Below are 18771 nucleotides of genomic sequence, written 5' to 3' on the forward strand. Positions count from 1 at the left end.
GATCAATTTGATGTTATTTTAGTAGACAAAAAATGTGATTTTCTTTCAAAAACAGGGACATTTCTAAGTGACCCCAATCTTTTGAACGGTAGTGTATGTATAGAGTAATTGTTGTTTATTAACGTGTTCATGCTGGGCTCATCTTCAAAATACACTGTGGTCTCATCATGACTCCCTGCTTAAATAAAGATTAAATAAAAATGGTGTTTATCCATGATAATTCTTTATGTGTGTATTGTTATGTTCACATGACTGAGGCAACTTTGTGCATTTTTTATTGTCATATACTACTCATTCATTTATAAGACATATAGACCTGTAAGCATCCCGAAATGCTGAAACATTAGCACAATAACAAAGTGATACTTTTCACAATGTGCTGGAGTTTCTATAAGTTATACCTGGGCTTCCGGAATCGCCTTTCTGTCCTGGGGCACCAGGGTTACTGGGTATGCAGGGTAGGGTGTCACCTGCACAAGAGAAAGGTGGCATGGGGTAGGGTGAGGAGGACAAACAGGATGTCTTGCATAATGTTTTAAAAGCGCTTCTTATTTGCTATTTTTTGTCATGAAGGGGTGTTTCAGTTTACTCCAAGGTTGTAATTGAGTGTGCATACATGTATTTTGTTCATATACCACTCTTCATCCAGTGTAATAATACATACACAAAAATAACTAATAAATAGGTCATTTATGACCAACAGTAATGAATGCTGATTTCCAACCCTGATCTGTCTTTGTGTTTCACACAGACTGACAAGCTCCTTACCCCTGACTCCTTTGAGCCCAGGAGATCCCCTGAATCCTGGAGGTCCCTGGTCGCCTGGGAGTCCCCGTTCCCCCACTGCCCCAATCACATCAGGTCCTGGGGGGCCGACGGGTCCAGCAAGCCCTTTTGGCCCGTCATTACCTGGATACCCTCTCTCACCCGGGAATCCTGAGTAACTGTCACCCTGAGTGGAACCAATCAAACTTAGGCTGCATTCCAAATACAGAAAAGACACCCTCTCCCCTTAGCCCTCAAATAAAGTGGACACTTCTGATGACGTATCATGACGAATGATGAGCTGACACTTGCAGGGCGAGGGAAGAATCAATTAATTTTAAATGGACAGCTCTTTCCAGGATATTCGTCACTCGTTCGTCCCACGGTTGTGTTTTCAGTCATCATGGAACCACTGGTAGCTGTTGTGTGTGCTTTATATATGCTACAGTCAATTATGATTGCATTTCGTATCTTGGTTAGAAGACAACGCATCCGCATCATCGAATACTAGCCACCTGACGATATCTGGTAAATCAAACTATCATTAGTTTTATGATATGTGTTTGTGCCGTCGTGCATTAGTAGCACAATTTCTAACTTATTTACATTCATTTTTACGACTTCTCCATATTGATGTTGGTTTTATGTTTTGGCTGACTTTTCTTAGTGGATGTACAATCATCGCGAATTGAATTATGGGATATTTCAGGCTTGTACAGAGTTGTACACTTGCTTAGCTAATTGTTTGGACCGACGGCACAGATGGCCGCGGGGATTCCTTCAAGGGCATAAGGCGAGGGTAAGTGGAGGAGGGAGTGTCTTTTATGTGTTTGAAACGCAGCCTTTGACTAGATGAGTCCATACTCACAAACTTTTGCTTAGATGGAAGGTTTAGACCTTTGGTCTAAATTGGCTAGATTTTCTCATAGGCAAACCTGGCACAATTAGCCACTATGCTAAGTACGACCAGCTGATCAGAATGATTGTGTCCGGTAACAAATTCCGTATCAGCCAATTTAAATCGTCTACGTTGAACCAACACTTTTTCATTAAAGCGTCCTTAAAAGAAGTCCAATGGCACATTCTGTTAATCAAAAATGTTAGTTTTAACCCCTTTGAATTGTAGAATTTCATTTATTGTTTTAGTGTGTTGAGAAGGGAAGCGCAGCCAACAGATTGAAAATGTAGATTAAGAATGAATTTAATAAGTCTTTCTTCAACCTTGTAGACAAACACACTGCCAAGGCCTAATAATCATATTGAATAGACTATATTACATGGAAGTGTACACCTAAATGTACAACGTTTTATATGTATTTTAACAATCATCTACTTTGTCACATATGCATTTCTTGACTCGAGGACCAGCAGTGAAGCGTTCTTTCCTCAAAGAAACACCTTGCCCGAGTCAATTTCAAACTCAAAGTCATCGTATTTTGCCATCTCCGGGGTTACCGCCACCAGTTAGTTATAGCAGTAAGGGGTACATTACAGTTATTTGACAAGACCACGAGCATCATCCACTTTTTTTTAAAACAATGTACGAATACAAACTTACACGTTGTATAATTCTCCTACATCTTTATTCCTGTGAAATCACATGGATGTTTGTGAAACAAACAGGCAAAAACGTGTAATTTGGTCATACATGTATATGCGAAATCGTGTCTTTTGAATTTTGTGTAATGTTAGTAGGCTAGCCGAGTCAAGGATGCATCAAGCAATACATATTGGCACACTCCACTTCTTGTTGCAGACCAAGAGTAACAAAGTAAACCTTGAAGTTGGAGGTTTTAGGATCTCATTATGATGAGCATTTGGGCATCTTAAAGAAACATTAGATCCATGCTTAGGGCCAGACTCCTAATTCCAGTTCCTTCTGTATGTAACTAAGTCACTAACAGTTTGAATATGGCTTTTGGTGTCCTTAATGACCTTGGTAGACTCACCTCTGGGCCAGCGTCACCAGGCACACCCGGATTCCCTTCGTCTCCTCTCCTCCCAGTGAAGCCTGGACGACCAGCCAGCCCCGGGAGGCCAATGTCTCCCTTCACACCTAGAAACCAACCAGACTTTACACCCTTACATTGTAACACATCCAGTGGTCAAAATAAATCAGGGCGCACAAAACGATTCATAACTCAACAGAGATAGAAGAAAATAGTATTACAAGGACCTTCCCAGCAGACAGGGGAGATTCAAAGGACATTTGGTGACCTTCATAGTAGGTCTGTTTTAGGGTTATGGCGAGATGTTATCCCAGCATGCCATTCTCTAGATCTAGGAGTCTTTTGCCTAGAGTTCCCTCTGTCATTGGGGACCAGGCCAGGATGTTTTTAGGGCGTTCTCAGGACATTCAGTGTATCAGTTGGCAGGATGTCTCCCGGTGGTCTCAAAGGAATATTCACCCCCCCAAAAAAAAATTCTACACACCTACCTGGGCATCTGCACCCTCATTTCATTATATACCTCCTTCGAAAGTATTCAGAGCCCTTGACTTTTTCCACATTTTGTTACATTGCAGCCTTATTCTAAAATTTATTAAAATGTTTTTTTTTTTCCCTTCAACAATCTTCACACAATACCCCATAATGATAAAGCAAAAATTACGCTACAAGTTTGGCACACCTGTATTTGGGAAGTTTCTCCCATTCCTCTCTGCAGATCCTCTCAAGCTCTGTCAGGTTGGATGGGGAGCATTGCTGCACATCTTTTTTCAGGTCTCTCCAGAGATATTAGATCGGATTCAAGTCCGGGGTCTGGCTGGGCCACTCAAGGACATTCAGGGACTTGTCCCAAAGCCACACCTGCGTTGTCTTGGCTGTGTGCTTAGGGTCGTTGTCCTGTTGGAAGGTGGACCTTCACCCCCGTCTGAAGTCCTGAGCACTCTGGAGCAGGTTTTCATCAAGGCTCTCTCTGTACTATAATCCATTCATCTTTGCCTCAATCCTGACTAGTCTCCCAGTCCCTACAGCTGAAAAACATCCCCACAGCATGATGCTGCCACCACCATGCTTCACCGTAAGGATGGTGCCAGGTTTCCTCCACATGTGACGCTTGGCATTCAGGCCAAAGAGTTCAATATTGGTTTCATCAGACCAGAGAATCTTGTTTCTTAAGGACTGAGAGTCTTTAAGGTACCTTTTGGCAATATCCAAGCGGGCTGTCATGTGCCTTTTACTGAGGAGTGGCTTCTGTCTGGCCACTCTACCATAAAGGCCTGATTGGTGGAGTGCTGTAGAGATGGTTGTCCTTCTGGAAGGTTCTCCCATCTTCACAGAGGAACTCTAGAGCTCTGTCAGAGTGACCATTGGGTTCTTGGTCCCAGAGAGTTTGCTGCACTGAAAGTAAAGGGGCTGAATAATTTTGGACGCCCAATTTTTCAGTTTTTGATTTGTTAAAAAAGTTTGAAATATCCAATAAATGTTGTTCCACTTCATGATTGTGTCCCACTTGTTGTTGATTCTTCACAAAAAAATACAGTTTTATATCTTTATGTTTGAAGCCTGAAATGTGGCAAAAGGTCACAAAATTCAAGGGGGCCGAATACTTTCGCAAGGCACTGTATATATATAATCACGGTTTTCAATTTGAGTTTAATTTTTATTTTTTATTTTTAGAAATGCATTATGTGGGTTGAATGCTGTAACAACACAGAATAAAACAATTGATGGTATTTAGTATTTATACTGAAAATAAATATAAACGCAATATGCAACAATTTCAAAGATTTGACTGAGTTACAGTTCATATAAGGAAATCAGTCAATTGAAATAAATTCATTAGGCCCTAATCTATGGATTTCCATGACTGGCCACCCACTTGGCAGCCAGGCCCAGCCAATCAGAATACGTTTTTCCCCACAAAAGAGTGTTATTACAGACATAAATATTCCTCAGCACCCCCCACCCCTCCTCAAATGATTCCACAGGTGAGGAAGCCGGATGTGGAGTTCCTGGGCTTCCTACTGCCAAATTCTCTAACACGATGTTGGAAGCAGCTTATGGTAAAGAAATTAACATAAAATTCTCGGAGCATTCATTTCTGTGGTATTGTGGCCTATTACTGTCCCCAGCACAAGGTGCACCTGTGTAATGAGCATGCTGTTAAATCAGCTTCTTGATTTGCCACACATGTCAGATGGATGGATAATCTTGGCAAAGGAGAAATGCTCACTAACAGGGATGGTAACAAATTCCTCCACAAAATGTTAGAGAAATAAGCTTGTTGGGTGTATGGAAAACTTAAGGGATCTTTAATTTCAGTTCATGGGACCAACACTTAACATTTTACATTTATATTTTTGTTCAGTATAAATACATCCAATGGCAAGATAGAATGTTCACATCGACCAATGAAAAGTCGCTCTTACCTTTAATGCATAGATAGACGTCACCTTTCTGACCTTTTGGACCCCGGACACCTGCAAATCCTGGGAAGCCCTATGAAATGGAAAAAAAATGTTTTTGCAAACATTTCTGAAAACCTGTTTTTGCTATGTCATTATGGTGTATTGTGTATAGATTGATGAGGGAAAAAACGATTCAATATATTTTATAATAAGGCTGTAACGTAACAAAATGTGGATAAAGTCAAGGGCTCTGAATTCTTTCTTAATGCACTGTATATTGATGTGTATAATGTATATTGATGGCCATTGAGTGTATACAGGGCTTATCTGTAAAATAGATCTTGGTCTCAGCATGACACTGTCAAAATAAAGGTTAAATAAAAATATAGCTTTTCCTGATCCGTACACAAGGTCAGGAAAAACTCTTGGTCTTAGTCATGGTCCGTCAATAAAGGAACACTGACAATGATACTCACGTCTGCCCCACTTCTTCCTATGTCTCCGGGAAAACCAATGTCACCCCTCGGGCCTGGTGCCCCACAAAGTCCTCGTAACCCTGGCAATCCCGGAATCCCCATAAAGCCAGGGTCTCCCTTTGAAGGCTGGAGGAGCTCACAATCACAATCACCATCAATTCCTAAAAACAATGAGACAAAGTGAATAAGTAAGATACAGGATTAGGGTTTCACTCATTTGTCAAAGGGGCCAATTACAGATATTGACATGATTCAAGGGGCCAGAAAATGGTGCACCATTCTTAATTATTTAATGTATGGTGGGCCACATTAAATTGGCTTGCAGGCCACATTTGGCCGGTGGGACGGACATATGTTGTCTTCTGAAACCCATGGAATATACAAAAAGGCATAGAATACAGATGCAGGATCTTATTTTGATACGTTTTTTTTGTGGATAAGAATATTTCTGCTTAGCAGGACATGCAAAGTTGTCGTGTATTTGATTTTTAAAAAGGGTTCTAAAAGTTTGTAATTTCCACATTGAAATTTCAGACTTGATTTGGGTTTGCCCTAACAAAAAATGTATCAACTCCTGTAAAAATGTACATTCATTATAATCCACATAACAATTCACATTTTCTGTTGCTGCAGGACTGTTTTCCTGCTGTAGCAAACTGGCTTGAATAAAGATCCTACACCTGTATGAGAAAGGTACAGGATAGCAGTGTACAATAGCAGCCTACACACTGAGTGTACAAACATTAGGAACACCTGCTCTTTCCATGCCATAGACTGACCAGGTTAATCCAGCTGAAATCTATGATCCCTTATTGATGTCACCTATTAAATCCACTTATTTGTTTTAGTCAGGTCTAAAGGAACATTATGATGTTAAGAAAATGTACTGTATGTTATCTGGCTATGTTCCATGCCATAGGCTGTAGTCTTTTTTATTTAGCTGACATGAAGTCCTGTGCCATTATTTTATTTTATATGATTTTATAGTAAGAAATTCTTACACTGAATACACGGAACAAATATATAAACTCATCAAAGCAACAATTTCAAAGATTTTACTGAGTTATAGTTCATATAAGGTAATCAGTCAACTGAAATGCATTAATTAAAATCGTAATCTATGGATTTCACATGACTAGGAATACAGATTTGCATTTGTTGGTCACAGATACCTTTAAAAAAAACAAGGTGCGTGGATCAGAAAACCAGTCGTCAGTATCTGCTGTGATCACCATTTACCTCATGCAGCGCGACACATCTCCTTCGCATTGAGTTGATCAGGCGGTTGATTGTGGCCAGCGAAATGTTGTCCCACTCTTAAAAAACTCTAGAGCACCTTTACTGCACACACAGAGGCACGTACAAAGCTCTCCCTCACCCTCCATTTGGTAAATCTGACCATAATTCTATGATCCTGATTCCCTCTTACAAGCAAAACTAAAGCAGGAAGCACCAGTGACTTGGTCAATAAAGAAGTGGTCAGATGACACAGATACTAAGCTACATTACTGTTTTGCTAGCACAGACTGAAATATGTTCCGGGATTCTTCCGTTGGCATTGAGGAGTACACCACATCAGTCACTGGCTTCATCAATAAATGCATTGATGATGTCGTCCCCACAGTGACCGTACCTACATACCCCAACCAGAAGCCGTGGATTACAGGCAACATCCGCACTGAGCTAAAGGGTAGAGTTGCCGATTTCAAGGAGCGGGACTCTAACCAGGACCCTTATAAGAAATGTAAGTAAAACTTTTAAACAGGTCAACATTCACAAAGCCGCAGGGCCAGACATTTACAAGGATGTGTTCTCCAAGCAAGCGCTGACCAACTGGCAAGTGTCTTCACGGACATTTTCAACCTGTCCCTGACTGAGTCTGTAATATCAACATGTTTCAAGCAGACCGCCATAGTGCCTGTGCCCAAGAACACTAAGGCCTTAGGGGCGGCAGGTAGCATAGTGGTTAGAGCATTGGGCCAGTAACCAAAAGGTTGCTAGATCGAATCGCTGACAAGGTAAAAATCTGTCATTCTGCCCCTGAACCAGGCAGTTAACCCATTGTTCCTAGGCTATCATTGTAAATAAGAATTTGTTCTTTACTCACTTGCCTAGTTAAATAAAGGTAAAAAAAAAAAAAAACCTGCCTAAATGACTGCCGACCCGTAGCACTCACGTCTGTAGCCATGATGTGCTTTGAACGGCTGGTCATGGCTCACATCAACACTATTATCCCAGAAACCCTAGACCCACTCCGATTTACATGCCACCCCAACAGATCCACAGATGATGCAATCCCTATTGCACTCCACACTGCCCTTTCCCACCTGGACAAAAGGAACACCAACATGAGAATGTAATTCATTGACTACAGCTCAGTGTTTAACACCATAGTGCCCTCAAAGCTCATCACTAAGCTAAGGACCCTGGGACTAAACACCACCCTCTGCAACTGGATCCTGGACTTCCTGATGACCATCCCCAGGTGGTAAGGGTAGGTAACAACACATATGCCACGCTGATCCTTAACACGGGGGCCCCTCAGGGGTGCGTGCTCAGTCCCTTCCTTTACTCCATGTTCACCTATGACTGCATGGCCAGGCACGACTTCAACACCATCATTAAGTTTGCAGACGACACAACAGTGGTAGGCCTGATCACAGACAGCGTTGAGACAGTTTATAGGGAGGAGGTTAGAGAACTGGCCGTGTGGTGCCATGATAACAACCTCTCCCTCAACGTGATCAAGACAAAAAAGATGATTGTGGACTACAGGAAAAGGAGGACCGAGCACACCCCCATTCTCATTGACGGGGCTGTAGTGGAGCAGGTTGAGGGCTTCAAGTTCCTTGGTGTGCACATCACCAACAAACTATCATGGTCCAAACACACCAAGACAGTCATGAAGAGGGCACAGCAAAGCCTTTCCTCCCCAGGAGACTGAAAAGACTTGGCATGGGTCCTCAGATCCTCAAAATGTTCTACAGCTGCACCAAAGAGAGCATCCTGGTTGCATCACTGCCTGGTATGGCAACTGCTCGGCCTCCGACCCCAAGGCTCTCCATAGGGTAGTGTGTACGACCCAGTACGTAACTGGGGCCAAGCTTCCTGCCCTCCAGTACCTCTATACCAGGCAGTGTCAGAGGAAGGCCCTAAAGGCCCTCAAAAACTCCAGCCACCCAAGTTCTCTCTACTAACGCACAGCAAGCAGTACCGGAGCGCCAAGTCTAGATCTTCTTAACAGCTTCTACCTTCTACCTTCTAGCCATAAGACTCCTGAACAGCTAATCAAATGGCTACCCAGACTATTTGCATTGTCCCCCCACCTCTTTTGCACTGCTGCTACTCTCTGTTTAATGCATAGTCACTTTAACTTTATCAATGCATAGTCACTTTAACTCTACCTACATGTACATATTACCTCAATTACCTCGACTAACATTGCAAATTGACTCTGTACCGGTACCCCCTGTATATAGCCTCCCTACTGTTATTCTACTGCTGCTCTTAATTATTTTTTATTTTTATTTATTTTTTATTTTTATTAAAACTGCATTGTTGGTTAACTTCTTGGTGACAGGGGGCAGTATTTTCGGATGAAATGCATGTCCAAATTCAACTGCCTGCTACTCATCCCCAGAAGATAAGATATGCATATTATTAGTATTTGGATTTGGAAAGAAAACACTCTGAAGTTTATATATTAGAATTAGGATTTATATATTAGTATATTCGTTTTAGAAAACACTCTTAAGTTTCTAAAACGGTTTGAATCATGTCTGTGAGTATAACAGAACTTATTTAGCAGGTTAAACCCCGAGGCCACACCATTCAGACATTTTTTTTGAGGTCACACTCTGTTCAATGGATTTTCATTGGGAATCCAGATTTCTAAGGGACCTTCTTGCAGTTCCTATTGCTTCCACTGGATGTCAACAGTTTTTAGAAATTGGTTGAGGTGTCACGACTCCTACCGAGGGTGGCTCCCCTTCCTGTTCGGGTGGCGCTCGGCGGTCGTCGTCACCGGCCTACTAGCTGCCACGGATCCTTTTTCCCCTTTCTGTTTATTGGTTTCAACTGTTTGTGTTTTAGGCTGATTAGTTGGGCTTTATTTACCAGTAGGCCCGCCTGCTCTTTGTGCGGGATTGTTTTGTGTAACTTGTGTGCACGTCTGTGGGTTACATGTTTCGTATTTCGTGGGTTTTGCTGGACAGTTTCAGTCCCCGTGTTTGGGGCATTTGTTTTGTTGTGCGCCGCTTGTGCATTAAATATAGCACTACCCTGAACTCTCTGCTTCCTGCGCCTGACTTCTCACCCACTATACCCAGTACGTTACATGAGGTTATTCCTTTGTGTAATGAAGAAGTACGGCCATCTTGAACGAGGGTCACTTGAAGTGTACTATTAGATAGATGAGCATGACCAGAAAGCATGCCTCAGTTTGTTTTCTTCCTGTATTGAACACAGATCATCCCGTCTTCAATTTTATCGATTACTTACATTAAAAAATACCTAAAGTTGTATTACAAAAGTAGTTTGAAATGTTTTGGCAAAGTTTACAGGTAACTTTTGAGATATTTTGTAGTCACGTTGAGCAAGTTGGAACTGGTGTTTTTCTGGATCAAACGTGCCAAATAAAATGTTTGTTTTTTTGATATATATCCACAGAATTAATCGAACAAAAGGACCATTTGTGATGTTTATGGGACATGTTGGATTGCCAACAAAAGAAGCTCATCAAAGGTAAGGCATGAATTATATTTTTTATTTCTGCGTTTTGTGTCGCGCCTGCAGGGTTGAAATATGGTTTCTCGCTTTGTTGACGGAGGTGCTATCCTCAGATAATAGCATTGTTTGCTTTCGCCAAAAAGCCTTTTTGAAATCTGACATGTTGGCTGGATTCACAACAAGTGTAGCTTTAATTTGCTATCTTACATGTGTGATTTAATGAAAGTTTGATTTTTATAGTAATTTACTTGAATTTGGCGCACTGCATTTTCCCTGGCTTTTGGCCAGGTGATACGCTAGCGTCCCACATATCCCAGAGAGGTTAAGGGCTTGTAAGTAAGCATTCCACTGTAAGGTCTACTACACCTGTTGTATTCGGAGCATGTGACAAATATAATTTGATTAGATTTTTTATTTAATTTGCTGTGCGAAGTTGATGGATATTGGCGGGAACTGGAAAACGCTGTCATACACGTCAATCCAGAGCATCCCAAACATGCTCAATGGGTGACATGTCTGGTGAGTATTTGCAGGCCATGGAAGAACAGGAACATTTTCAGATTCCAGGAATTGCGTACAGATCCTTGCAACATGGGCTGTGCATTATCATGCTGAAACATGAGGTGATGGCGGCGGATGAATGGCACGACAATGGGCCTCAGTATCTCATCACAGTATCTCTGTGCATTCAAATTGCCATCGATAAAATGCAATTGTGTTTGTTGTCCATAGCTTGTGCCTGCCCATACCATAACCGCCATCATGGGTCACTCTGTTGACAACATTGACATCAGCAAAATGCTAGCCCACATGACACCATACACACTCTGTATTGTTAAAACCAGGATTCATCCGTGGAGAGCACACTTCTCCAGCATGCCAGTGGCCATTGAATGTGAATATTTTCCCATTGAACTTGGTTACAATAGCAAACTGCAGTCAGGTCAAGGTGAGGATGACGAGCACGCAGATGAGCTTCCCTGAGACGGTTTCTGACAGTTTACGCATAAATTCTTTGGTTGTGCAAACCCACAGTTTCATCAGCTGTCCAGATGGCTGGTCTCAGACGATCCTGCAGGTGAAGAAGCCAGATGCAGAGGTGCTGGGCTGGTTACACGTGGTCATCGGATGTGGGGCCAGTTGGACGTACTGCCAAATTCTCTAAAACGACTTTTGAGGTGGCTTATAGTAGAGAAATTAACATTCAATTCTCTGAGAAAAGCTTTGGTGGACATTCCTGCAGTCAGCATGCCAATTGCATGCGTCCTCAAAACTTTCACACTCCCACATTGTGTCGTGTGACAAAACTGCACATTTTAGAGTGGCCTTAGTATTGTCCCCAGCACAAGGTGCACCTGTGTAATGATGATGCTGTTTAATCAGGTGGATGGATAATCTTGGCAAAGGATAAATGCTTTTTGTATCGTATAGAACATTTCTGGGATCTTTAATTTCAGTTCATGGAACATGGGACCAACACTTTACATGTTGCGTTTATATTTTTTTTCAGTATATTTTTACCATTCCAGAACAAGTGCACATATGAAGTGGCTATGTTGAACGCAAAAGTGATAATTTTAAACATTTGATTTAGAGTTATATGGTAACTTTAGTTGTGAATGACACAAATCTTGGAATGTCTTAAAAATCAAAACATATATGAGGTGCTGCCCAGACAGGTGATATTCTGCCCAAACTCTCTATGCCATGGGTTCTCCAACCCTGTTGCAGCTACCCAATGCTTCATTTGGCAAACCAAGTAAAATCTGTTTGGGAACATCGATAGTAACATGTTTTCAGCAAACAAAACATATTTCACTAAACTGTTGACAGCCCCTCTGCACACTCGAGAAATGAATAAAGGAAAGAGAGGAGGAAATGGAAACACATATGGTGGTGAGACATTCTGTATAGCTGAAGGTAATGTGTCACCCAATGAATTATGAAAATATAAAACATTCTCTATTACAAGGCTATTCAAAATCAAATACAAATTCACTATAAGTGTAGGCAAACTGTAAGCCATCCGCACTTTTCAACGAACCAACAGCATTGCCTAGGGCAGCGTTTCCCAAACTCGGTCCTCGGGACCCCAAGGGGTGCATTCCGATGATCAAAGCTTGATGATTAGTTGATTATTTGAATCGGCTGTGTATTGCTATGGCAAAAAACAAATCGTGCATCCCTTGGGGCCCAGAGGACCGAGTTTGGGAAACCCTGGCCTAGGGCTATACGTTGTCTCCCAGACTCGTGTATAGACATTTTGGAGCATAGCATAAGGTAACCAGTCCATCCAGTATGCATAATAATACAGTCCACACTCGAAGGTTATAACTCAAATGTATTTAATTTTGGGTTATGAAACCAAGACATCGTAAATCAGTTTTGTTATTCTGCCATTCGCAATATGTATTGGCTATGTATTGTATAACGGCACAATCATCAATTTTATTCCAGTTTTTTGGGGACTTGGGCTCATAAGCCTATGCACATGCATAAGCTCTAATATGCTTATGGATGTTTTGAATGAATCATCACCTTAGAAAGTGCTGTCCATTTCATTGTGTTAGGCTTTGAAAACAACATCCACAGCAACCATCTTTTACACTCAGTTTCAACCTGCTGTTGAATTTCTTTCTTCAAATTGATCCTCACAATGAGTTTTAAAAGCAAAACACTGTTTTGATGATATGTGTTTGAAGTAATTTGTTATTGTATTTACATTGATGTCAGTGGTTAGAGGGACAATAGAGCCCTGAGTACAAGACCATTAGGACCTGATGGTAGTTAGCACGTTGGGTACTACCAAAGCATGTCCAGAGTGCATGAAAGGAGATCACATGGCATGTGGAATTTTACCGCGGTCATGACTCATGACTGCCGGTGTGGCGGTAATACAGTCACCGCAACAGCCCTAGACACATGTTCTAATAATTCCACATGAATAAATCCATGTTACATAACAACTCACCTTTGCTACCAGGGAACCCTGCAGATCCAGGAGGACCTTGATCTCCATCTGCTCCAGGCTCTCCTGGTGAACCAGGGGTGCAGTACGTACCTGCAGCACAACCATGATTACACACCTTAATCGAATATCCCAAAGGCTGAGTGAAGACGTACACAAATATTTTGAGAGATAAATTCAATAGAATCCACAGTGTACTATTCATACAGTATGTTTTTATCCTATGGTCGAATTAAATCATTGTTTTGGGTACTATAAAAATTACTGCTATTACAATGCAGACTCCCCTCAAAGGAATTCCAGGATCTAATAAAGTGCATGTCTAAATGATGGTGTTTATCTTGAGAATATCTTGAGAATGAATTCAAACCAGTGAAACAGGAGTGCTCACCTCCACAACCTATGTGGCGCCCACCCAACACACATCACAAGACACACGATGATGTCATACGAGGGGCACACACAGAATGATGACATCATCCAGGGTGGGACACAATGATGACATCATTGCAGGAGACACAAAGGCATGCAGATCAGACATAGGCTTAGCAAAACAAACACAAGTGGAATATTAGCTGACAAGATGATGAAAAATGGAAGCAAACTACACTCATAGAATTAGTGGTGACTCGAGGAATCCTGGAGATCCTCAAGGAACCCCTGGAGTTCCTCAAGGAACCATTGGTATATTTGCACCTTTGGTTAGTTGAGGGGTTCTTGGAGGAACCTTTAATGTTTCAATGTAGCAAAGGGTTCCTAGAATAACCATGGACTACAGGCATGGCTTAGTAGGGGCATGGCTTTCAGATGTCACTTTTAATGCCACCCGTGGGAGTAAATGTCATTCCTGATCATCTGTTCTGTTGTATTGGTTGAACAGTGACAGGTTTGTATCTTCAATGAGGCATACTGAGGTGTAGGAGTTCCTCAAGAGCATATGCTCTTATAGTTACCACTTTATTACTCATCAGTAATGTTAATAATATGAATATTATATTAGAATTTGTAATATGCCTAAATATTCAAGGAACATTTTAATTTGCAGTGTACAAACTTAACATGATGAACAGGAATAGAGACCCACAGTGGAGGTGTCATAATACTCTTAAAACCTAGTGGTCAAACAGGGAAATGGTTTTAACCATTTTTCCACCATGCATTTTTTCTATGGGGGATATTAGAAACAATTCAAATAAGGGCTGTGTTTGTGTATGCTTACCCTGACGTGACATTTTGATAACCATGTAAATCTTTCCGGGACAAGGTGACTTTTAGCAATATATTTGGCTTAATTTACTCTCAGATTCAAAAATGCTAATTAGCATCAAAGTAGACAAAGCAAGACTACAAATCCCTGCAAGCTCCTGCACAACATCTCTAGCTGGCACCTTTGCTAACAGGTACATTTAAGGAATGTAGCAAATTTATTCATTACTATATTTAGCTAGCAATAGATAGTTAATCCAGAGATTCTTACCTTTGCCTCTATTTGGCAGTCTCGTCTAGATCATCATTTGTAGTTCTTTCTGATAGTCACATTAACAACTAATTAGCATTTAATTGGTTGGGGTTAAATACAGGCGAATATATTGATAAAAGTCACCTTGTCTGAGAGAGATTTACATGGTTATCAAAATGTCATGTTAGGGTAAGCCTACACAAAACACAGACCTTATTTTAAAGTGTTTCTAAAATCCCCTATGGGAAAAATTAATGGTAGAAAAACGATTGGAACCATTTCCCTGTTTGACCGCTAGGTTTTATGGGTATTATGACTCATACTGTGGTACTCTATGACATTTACTCAATGGGGTGGCCAAAAATAACTACCTGAAAGCCATGCCTTCAATAAGCAATGCCTCCAATCTTCCGATAGGTTGCCACGTCTACAATATATTTTTTTAAAGGTTCAAAATCGAACCCCTCCCATTAAAAAAAGGTTCCTGTTTCAACCATTACAGATGGGTTCCTCGAAGACCCTTTCCACCCCACAGGCTCCTTTACTTCTAAGAGTGTACACACAACAACATTGCAATACAAGCTGTAAAGAACTTAATAACATTATCTACAGTACCAACACGAGTTCCACATTCACAAGCCAGAACCGAGTCTACAGTAGGTGTTGAGTGTTTAAATCCGCATTCAGATGCTATGACAATGAAAGCATCGAATATCAAGAGATTAGTAGAAGACAGGCCATGTTCTATGAGAGAAGTGCAGGAGATGGGGACAAAATGCACTTGAGGTTACAAACCTGGGGGGCCGCGCTCTCCTTTCAGACCACTGAGGCCTGCTGTGCCCGGTTTACCAGGCTCTCCGGGTGTAGGCCCGTTCTGGTAGTGCATCCCTGGCTCTCCTTTAACCCCCTTGGTGCCAGTCATCCCTATTGGGCCAGGGTCACCATTGGTACCTGAGGAGAGGCAGCATGGCATGGTAAGGTAGAGTTACAGTACAAAGACCTTATTAGACACACACGCACATGTATATAAACAAGCACGCTCACACTGGGGCTGAACTGTATTTTGAGATGGGGGGTATTAGTACTGGCCAGGGGACTTTTGGGTCACTGACCAGGTATTGATACCCCAGGCAGTCCTTGGCGGCCGTGCATCCCCATCTCCCCAACATCTCCAGGTGGTCCTGGTCTTCCAGGCAGCCCCGACTCCCCTGGCATCCCTGAAACAACAGGTTACCATGGGAGTCACAATTACTGCATTAAATGGTTTATAGTTGTAACTCTTCACTAGCTATATAGGTTTCCAACCAATTGGCAATAGACAGCAAAAATTCTTAAATGAATATAAAGAATATGCACATTTTCCAACCAGCTGTGTGTTTCCACCAAACTGACTTGTTGCAGATAAAATCAGTGCGTGATCTACTTTTTTCCTTACGTTTTCATGTACCAAATAAACATTTGAAGTTCAATGTGTTTCTATCGCACTTTCAACTCTACTGATAGTTTTGACACAAAGACTGTTGCGTTAAATAGCAAATGTGCATATTCTGGTCTTGCACATGCCCTCTAGCCAACAGCTCACATGCCCTCTAGCCAACAATCAACCAAAAATAACCCATGCACATAAACTCAGAGGAAGTTACCTACACTGTATCTACAGTGCAGGTAACTTCCTCTGAGTTTATGTGCATGGGTTATTTTTGGTTGATTGTTCTAGATCCTTAAGTGAGGAGTGTCAGCATGTATATAAAGACACTAGACACCAGACCTCCATAGTCCATTATTTAAAGATTATAATGCTGAATCACATGTCTTGGAGGTATATCTCACTTTGATACAACCAGTGGAAGAAATGTCTAGAAACATTTTCTCAAATGTTTTCTTCAAGTTTCATTATGGATGAGCCATACTACTAAATGTAAATAGTAATCAAACCATGCAGTTCTAGTGTGGTTCTAGATATAACCTGCTATTGGTTCTACCTGGAATCCAGTGTAGAAAGTTCTTCATGAAAGGGTTCTGCAAAGCACCAGACATGGTTCCCTTACAGGGACAAATCAAATAACCCTTTTTTTAATGTATGGGTTCTAAGTAGCACCAAAAAGGGTTCCTACTTAGAACACTGGTGCTACTTAAACCCCTCTCATGATGGTTCTACATAGAACCATTATAAACAGGTTCTCCAAGGCCTCAAAAAGAGTTACCCTACAGGAACAATGAGAATTAAATGAAAAAACAGTTTTTGGTACTAACTGGAACCTTTTTTCTAAGTGTATGAAAAACATGATCAGTTGATTTGATATCTGGGATAGTGTGAATGGATGTTACAACCTGCACAGGTATTTTATTTATTTCTAAGAACGACACATCCATAAAGACTAACTGACGAGAGTGACATATCTTTATAAAGTCTTATCACAGTTGTTTTATGAAAATCAGTTTTATCAAGGTGTTTTAGTGATACAGTGAATTTCTTAACAGACAATGTGCTCACCTCTACAAGCTGTACGGCGGTCATGTAACACACACCCCGACCCACAAGACACACGATGATGATGTCATGCCAGGGGGAAAAACAATGATGACATCATGCCAGGACACACACACAATATGCCCACAAAGTCCCATTCTCCTTTATCGTTTAGTCAATCAGTCTTTCCCGTCAGTTTCCTTACGAGTGAGTCTCAGTAGAGATCTGGGGTGTTACAGAAATCATGTCTTTCACCAGCTTCTACCCGGAAATGTAATTTGACTAGATTGCCTATTTATTTTGGAGGGTTAAAACATTGTACTACATTTAAACAGTACAATGCCCAGAGGATAACACACTATACACTATACACTATGCACTATACAAAACTTATTTCCAATGTAGTCAATGAGCTAAATAAAATTGCATTATCATGTTTGTCACCATTCTTGGAGTGGAACTGAACCGATGGAGAGAGGGAGCAACTAAATGGAAGAGGAGAATGGTAAACGGGCTATTGACCATGCCAGCATGCAGTGCATTTTTTTTTAACATAACGTAGGTTCTTAGAGGACCATGGAGTTAAGTATGCTATGTGGTTTTTATTTTTTGCCTTGGAAAATCCAGGTTTGTGTGAGAACATTTGTTTTTAGATCACTCATATCACTATGTCAGGTCCCATGCTTGAGAAAACACATTCTCGGAGTCTAATGTAAAGCTAAGACACAGTAACATCCATGGGTTAGTGAGAGTATTAATCTACTACGATGTCACTAAAGGGTCAATGGTGTCCAGAGGATTGTATATGTTGAAAACAAAGCACTTACCTGTATAATTAACCTGCCTGAACTCTGTCAGTCCTTTGGGACCAAGATCTCCTTGGAACCCCTTGGAGACATTTACAAAGATATCACATTAACGTCACGTCACATAAGATACTAAATAACACCACACTAATGAAAATCAAATGGGTGATCTCAGTGAGATTGGATGGGGAATAGTTAAGAGTTAAGCGTTGCTTTCTGAAATATATTTTAAAGTATTTTCTGACTTTATTGAACAGATAAAGAGAGAGAATGACAGTGGGGAAAGGTAGAGAGAGGTTGTGTCAAAGGGCAGTAGGCCAGATTCAAACCTATGCCGACACCGTACAGAGAGCGCTGTTTTCTACAGTGAGACCGGCTAACCTTGGGTCCCTCCGTTCCTATCAGACCAGGTAGGCCAGGGCTCCCAAGGATCCCCTGAACATATGAGAAATCATGGTAATTAGAGCACAATCAACACACACAGTTGTATTTAATACGGTGACGAAACTGCTGCATACCTTTACACCAGGTGGCCCAGGGAAGCCAGGATATCCAGAAAGACCCTAATAACACAATAACATACTATTGTTATCCACTATACGTGCAGTGCTGTAAAGTAACTCAGTAAAAATACTTTGAAGTACTACTTAACTTGTTTTTTGGGGGGTATCTGCACTTTACTACTAATATTTTTGACAACTTTTACTTCACTACATTCCTAATGAAAATATATAATTTTTACCTCCAT

At 41.2% G+C, this 18771-nt stretch overlaps 1 protein-coding gene across 4 annotated transcripts in view; it reads right to left on the minus strand.

The window, feature by feature from the left end:
* The window catches only part of col4a4 (collagen, type IV, alpha 4), a 142751-nt gene that overhangs the window by 36933 nt on the left and 87047 nt on the right, over window positions 1–18771 (minus strand). For 2 of the 4 annotated variants that reach the window (XM_024441954.2, XM_024441953.2), the window contains exons 16-28: window positions 18542–18586; window positions 18405–18458; window positions 18045–18105; window positions 17242–17250; window positions 15860–15964; window positions 15543–15698; window positions 13680–13688; window positions 13292–13381; window positions 5593–5753; window positions 5138–5207; window positions 2715–2821; window positions 769–952; window positions 402–470 (exon numbers count right to left, since the gene is read on the minus strand). In XM_024441954.2, the coding sequence (XP_024297722.2) occupies window positions 402–470; window positions 769–952; window positions 2715–2821; window positions 5138–5207; window positions 5593–5753; window positions 13292–13381; window positions 13680–13688; window positions 15543–15698; window positions 15860–15964; window positions 17242–17250; window positions 18045–18105; window positions 18405–18458; window positions 18542–18586 (1120 nt within the window). The remainder of the gene's footprint in view (window positions 1–401; window positions 471–768; window positions 953–2714; window positions 2822–5137; window positions 5208–5592; window positions 5754–13291; window positions 13382–13679; window positions 13689–15542; window positions 15699–15859; window positions 15965–17241; window positions 17251–18044; window positions 18106–18404; window positions 18459–18541; window positions 18587–18771) is intronic. The other 2 variants (XM_024441956.2, XM_024441955.2) reach the window with 2 other exon arrangements.

This window comes from Oncorhynchus tshawytscha, linkage group LG13 (assembly GCF_018296145.1).
Source record: "Oncorhynchus tshawytscha isolate Ot180627B linkage group LG13, Otsh_v2.0, whole genome shotgun sequence".
NCBI lineage: Eukaryota > Metazoa > Chordata > Actinopteri > Salmoniformes > Salmonidae > Oncorhynchus > Oncorhynchus tshawytscha.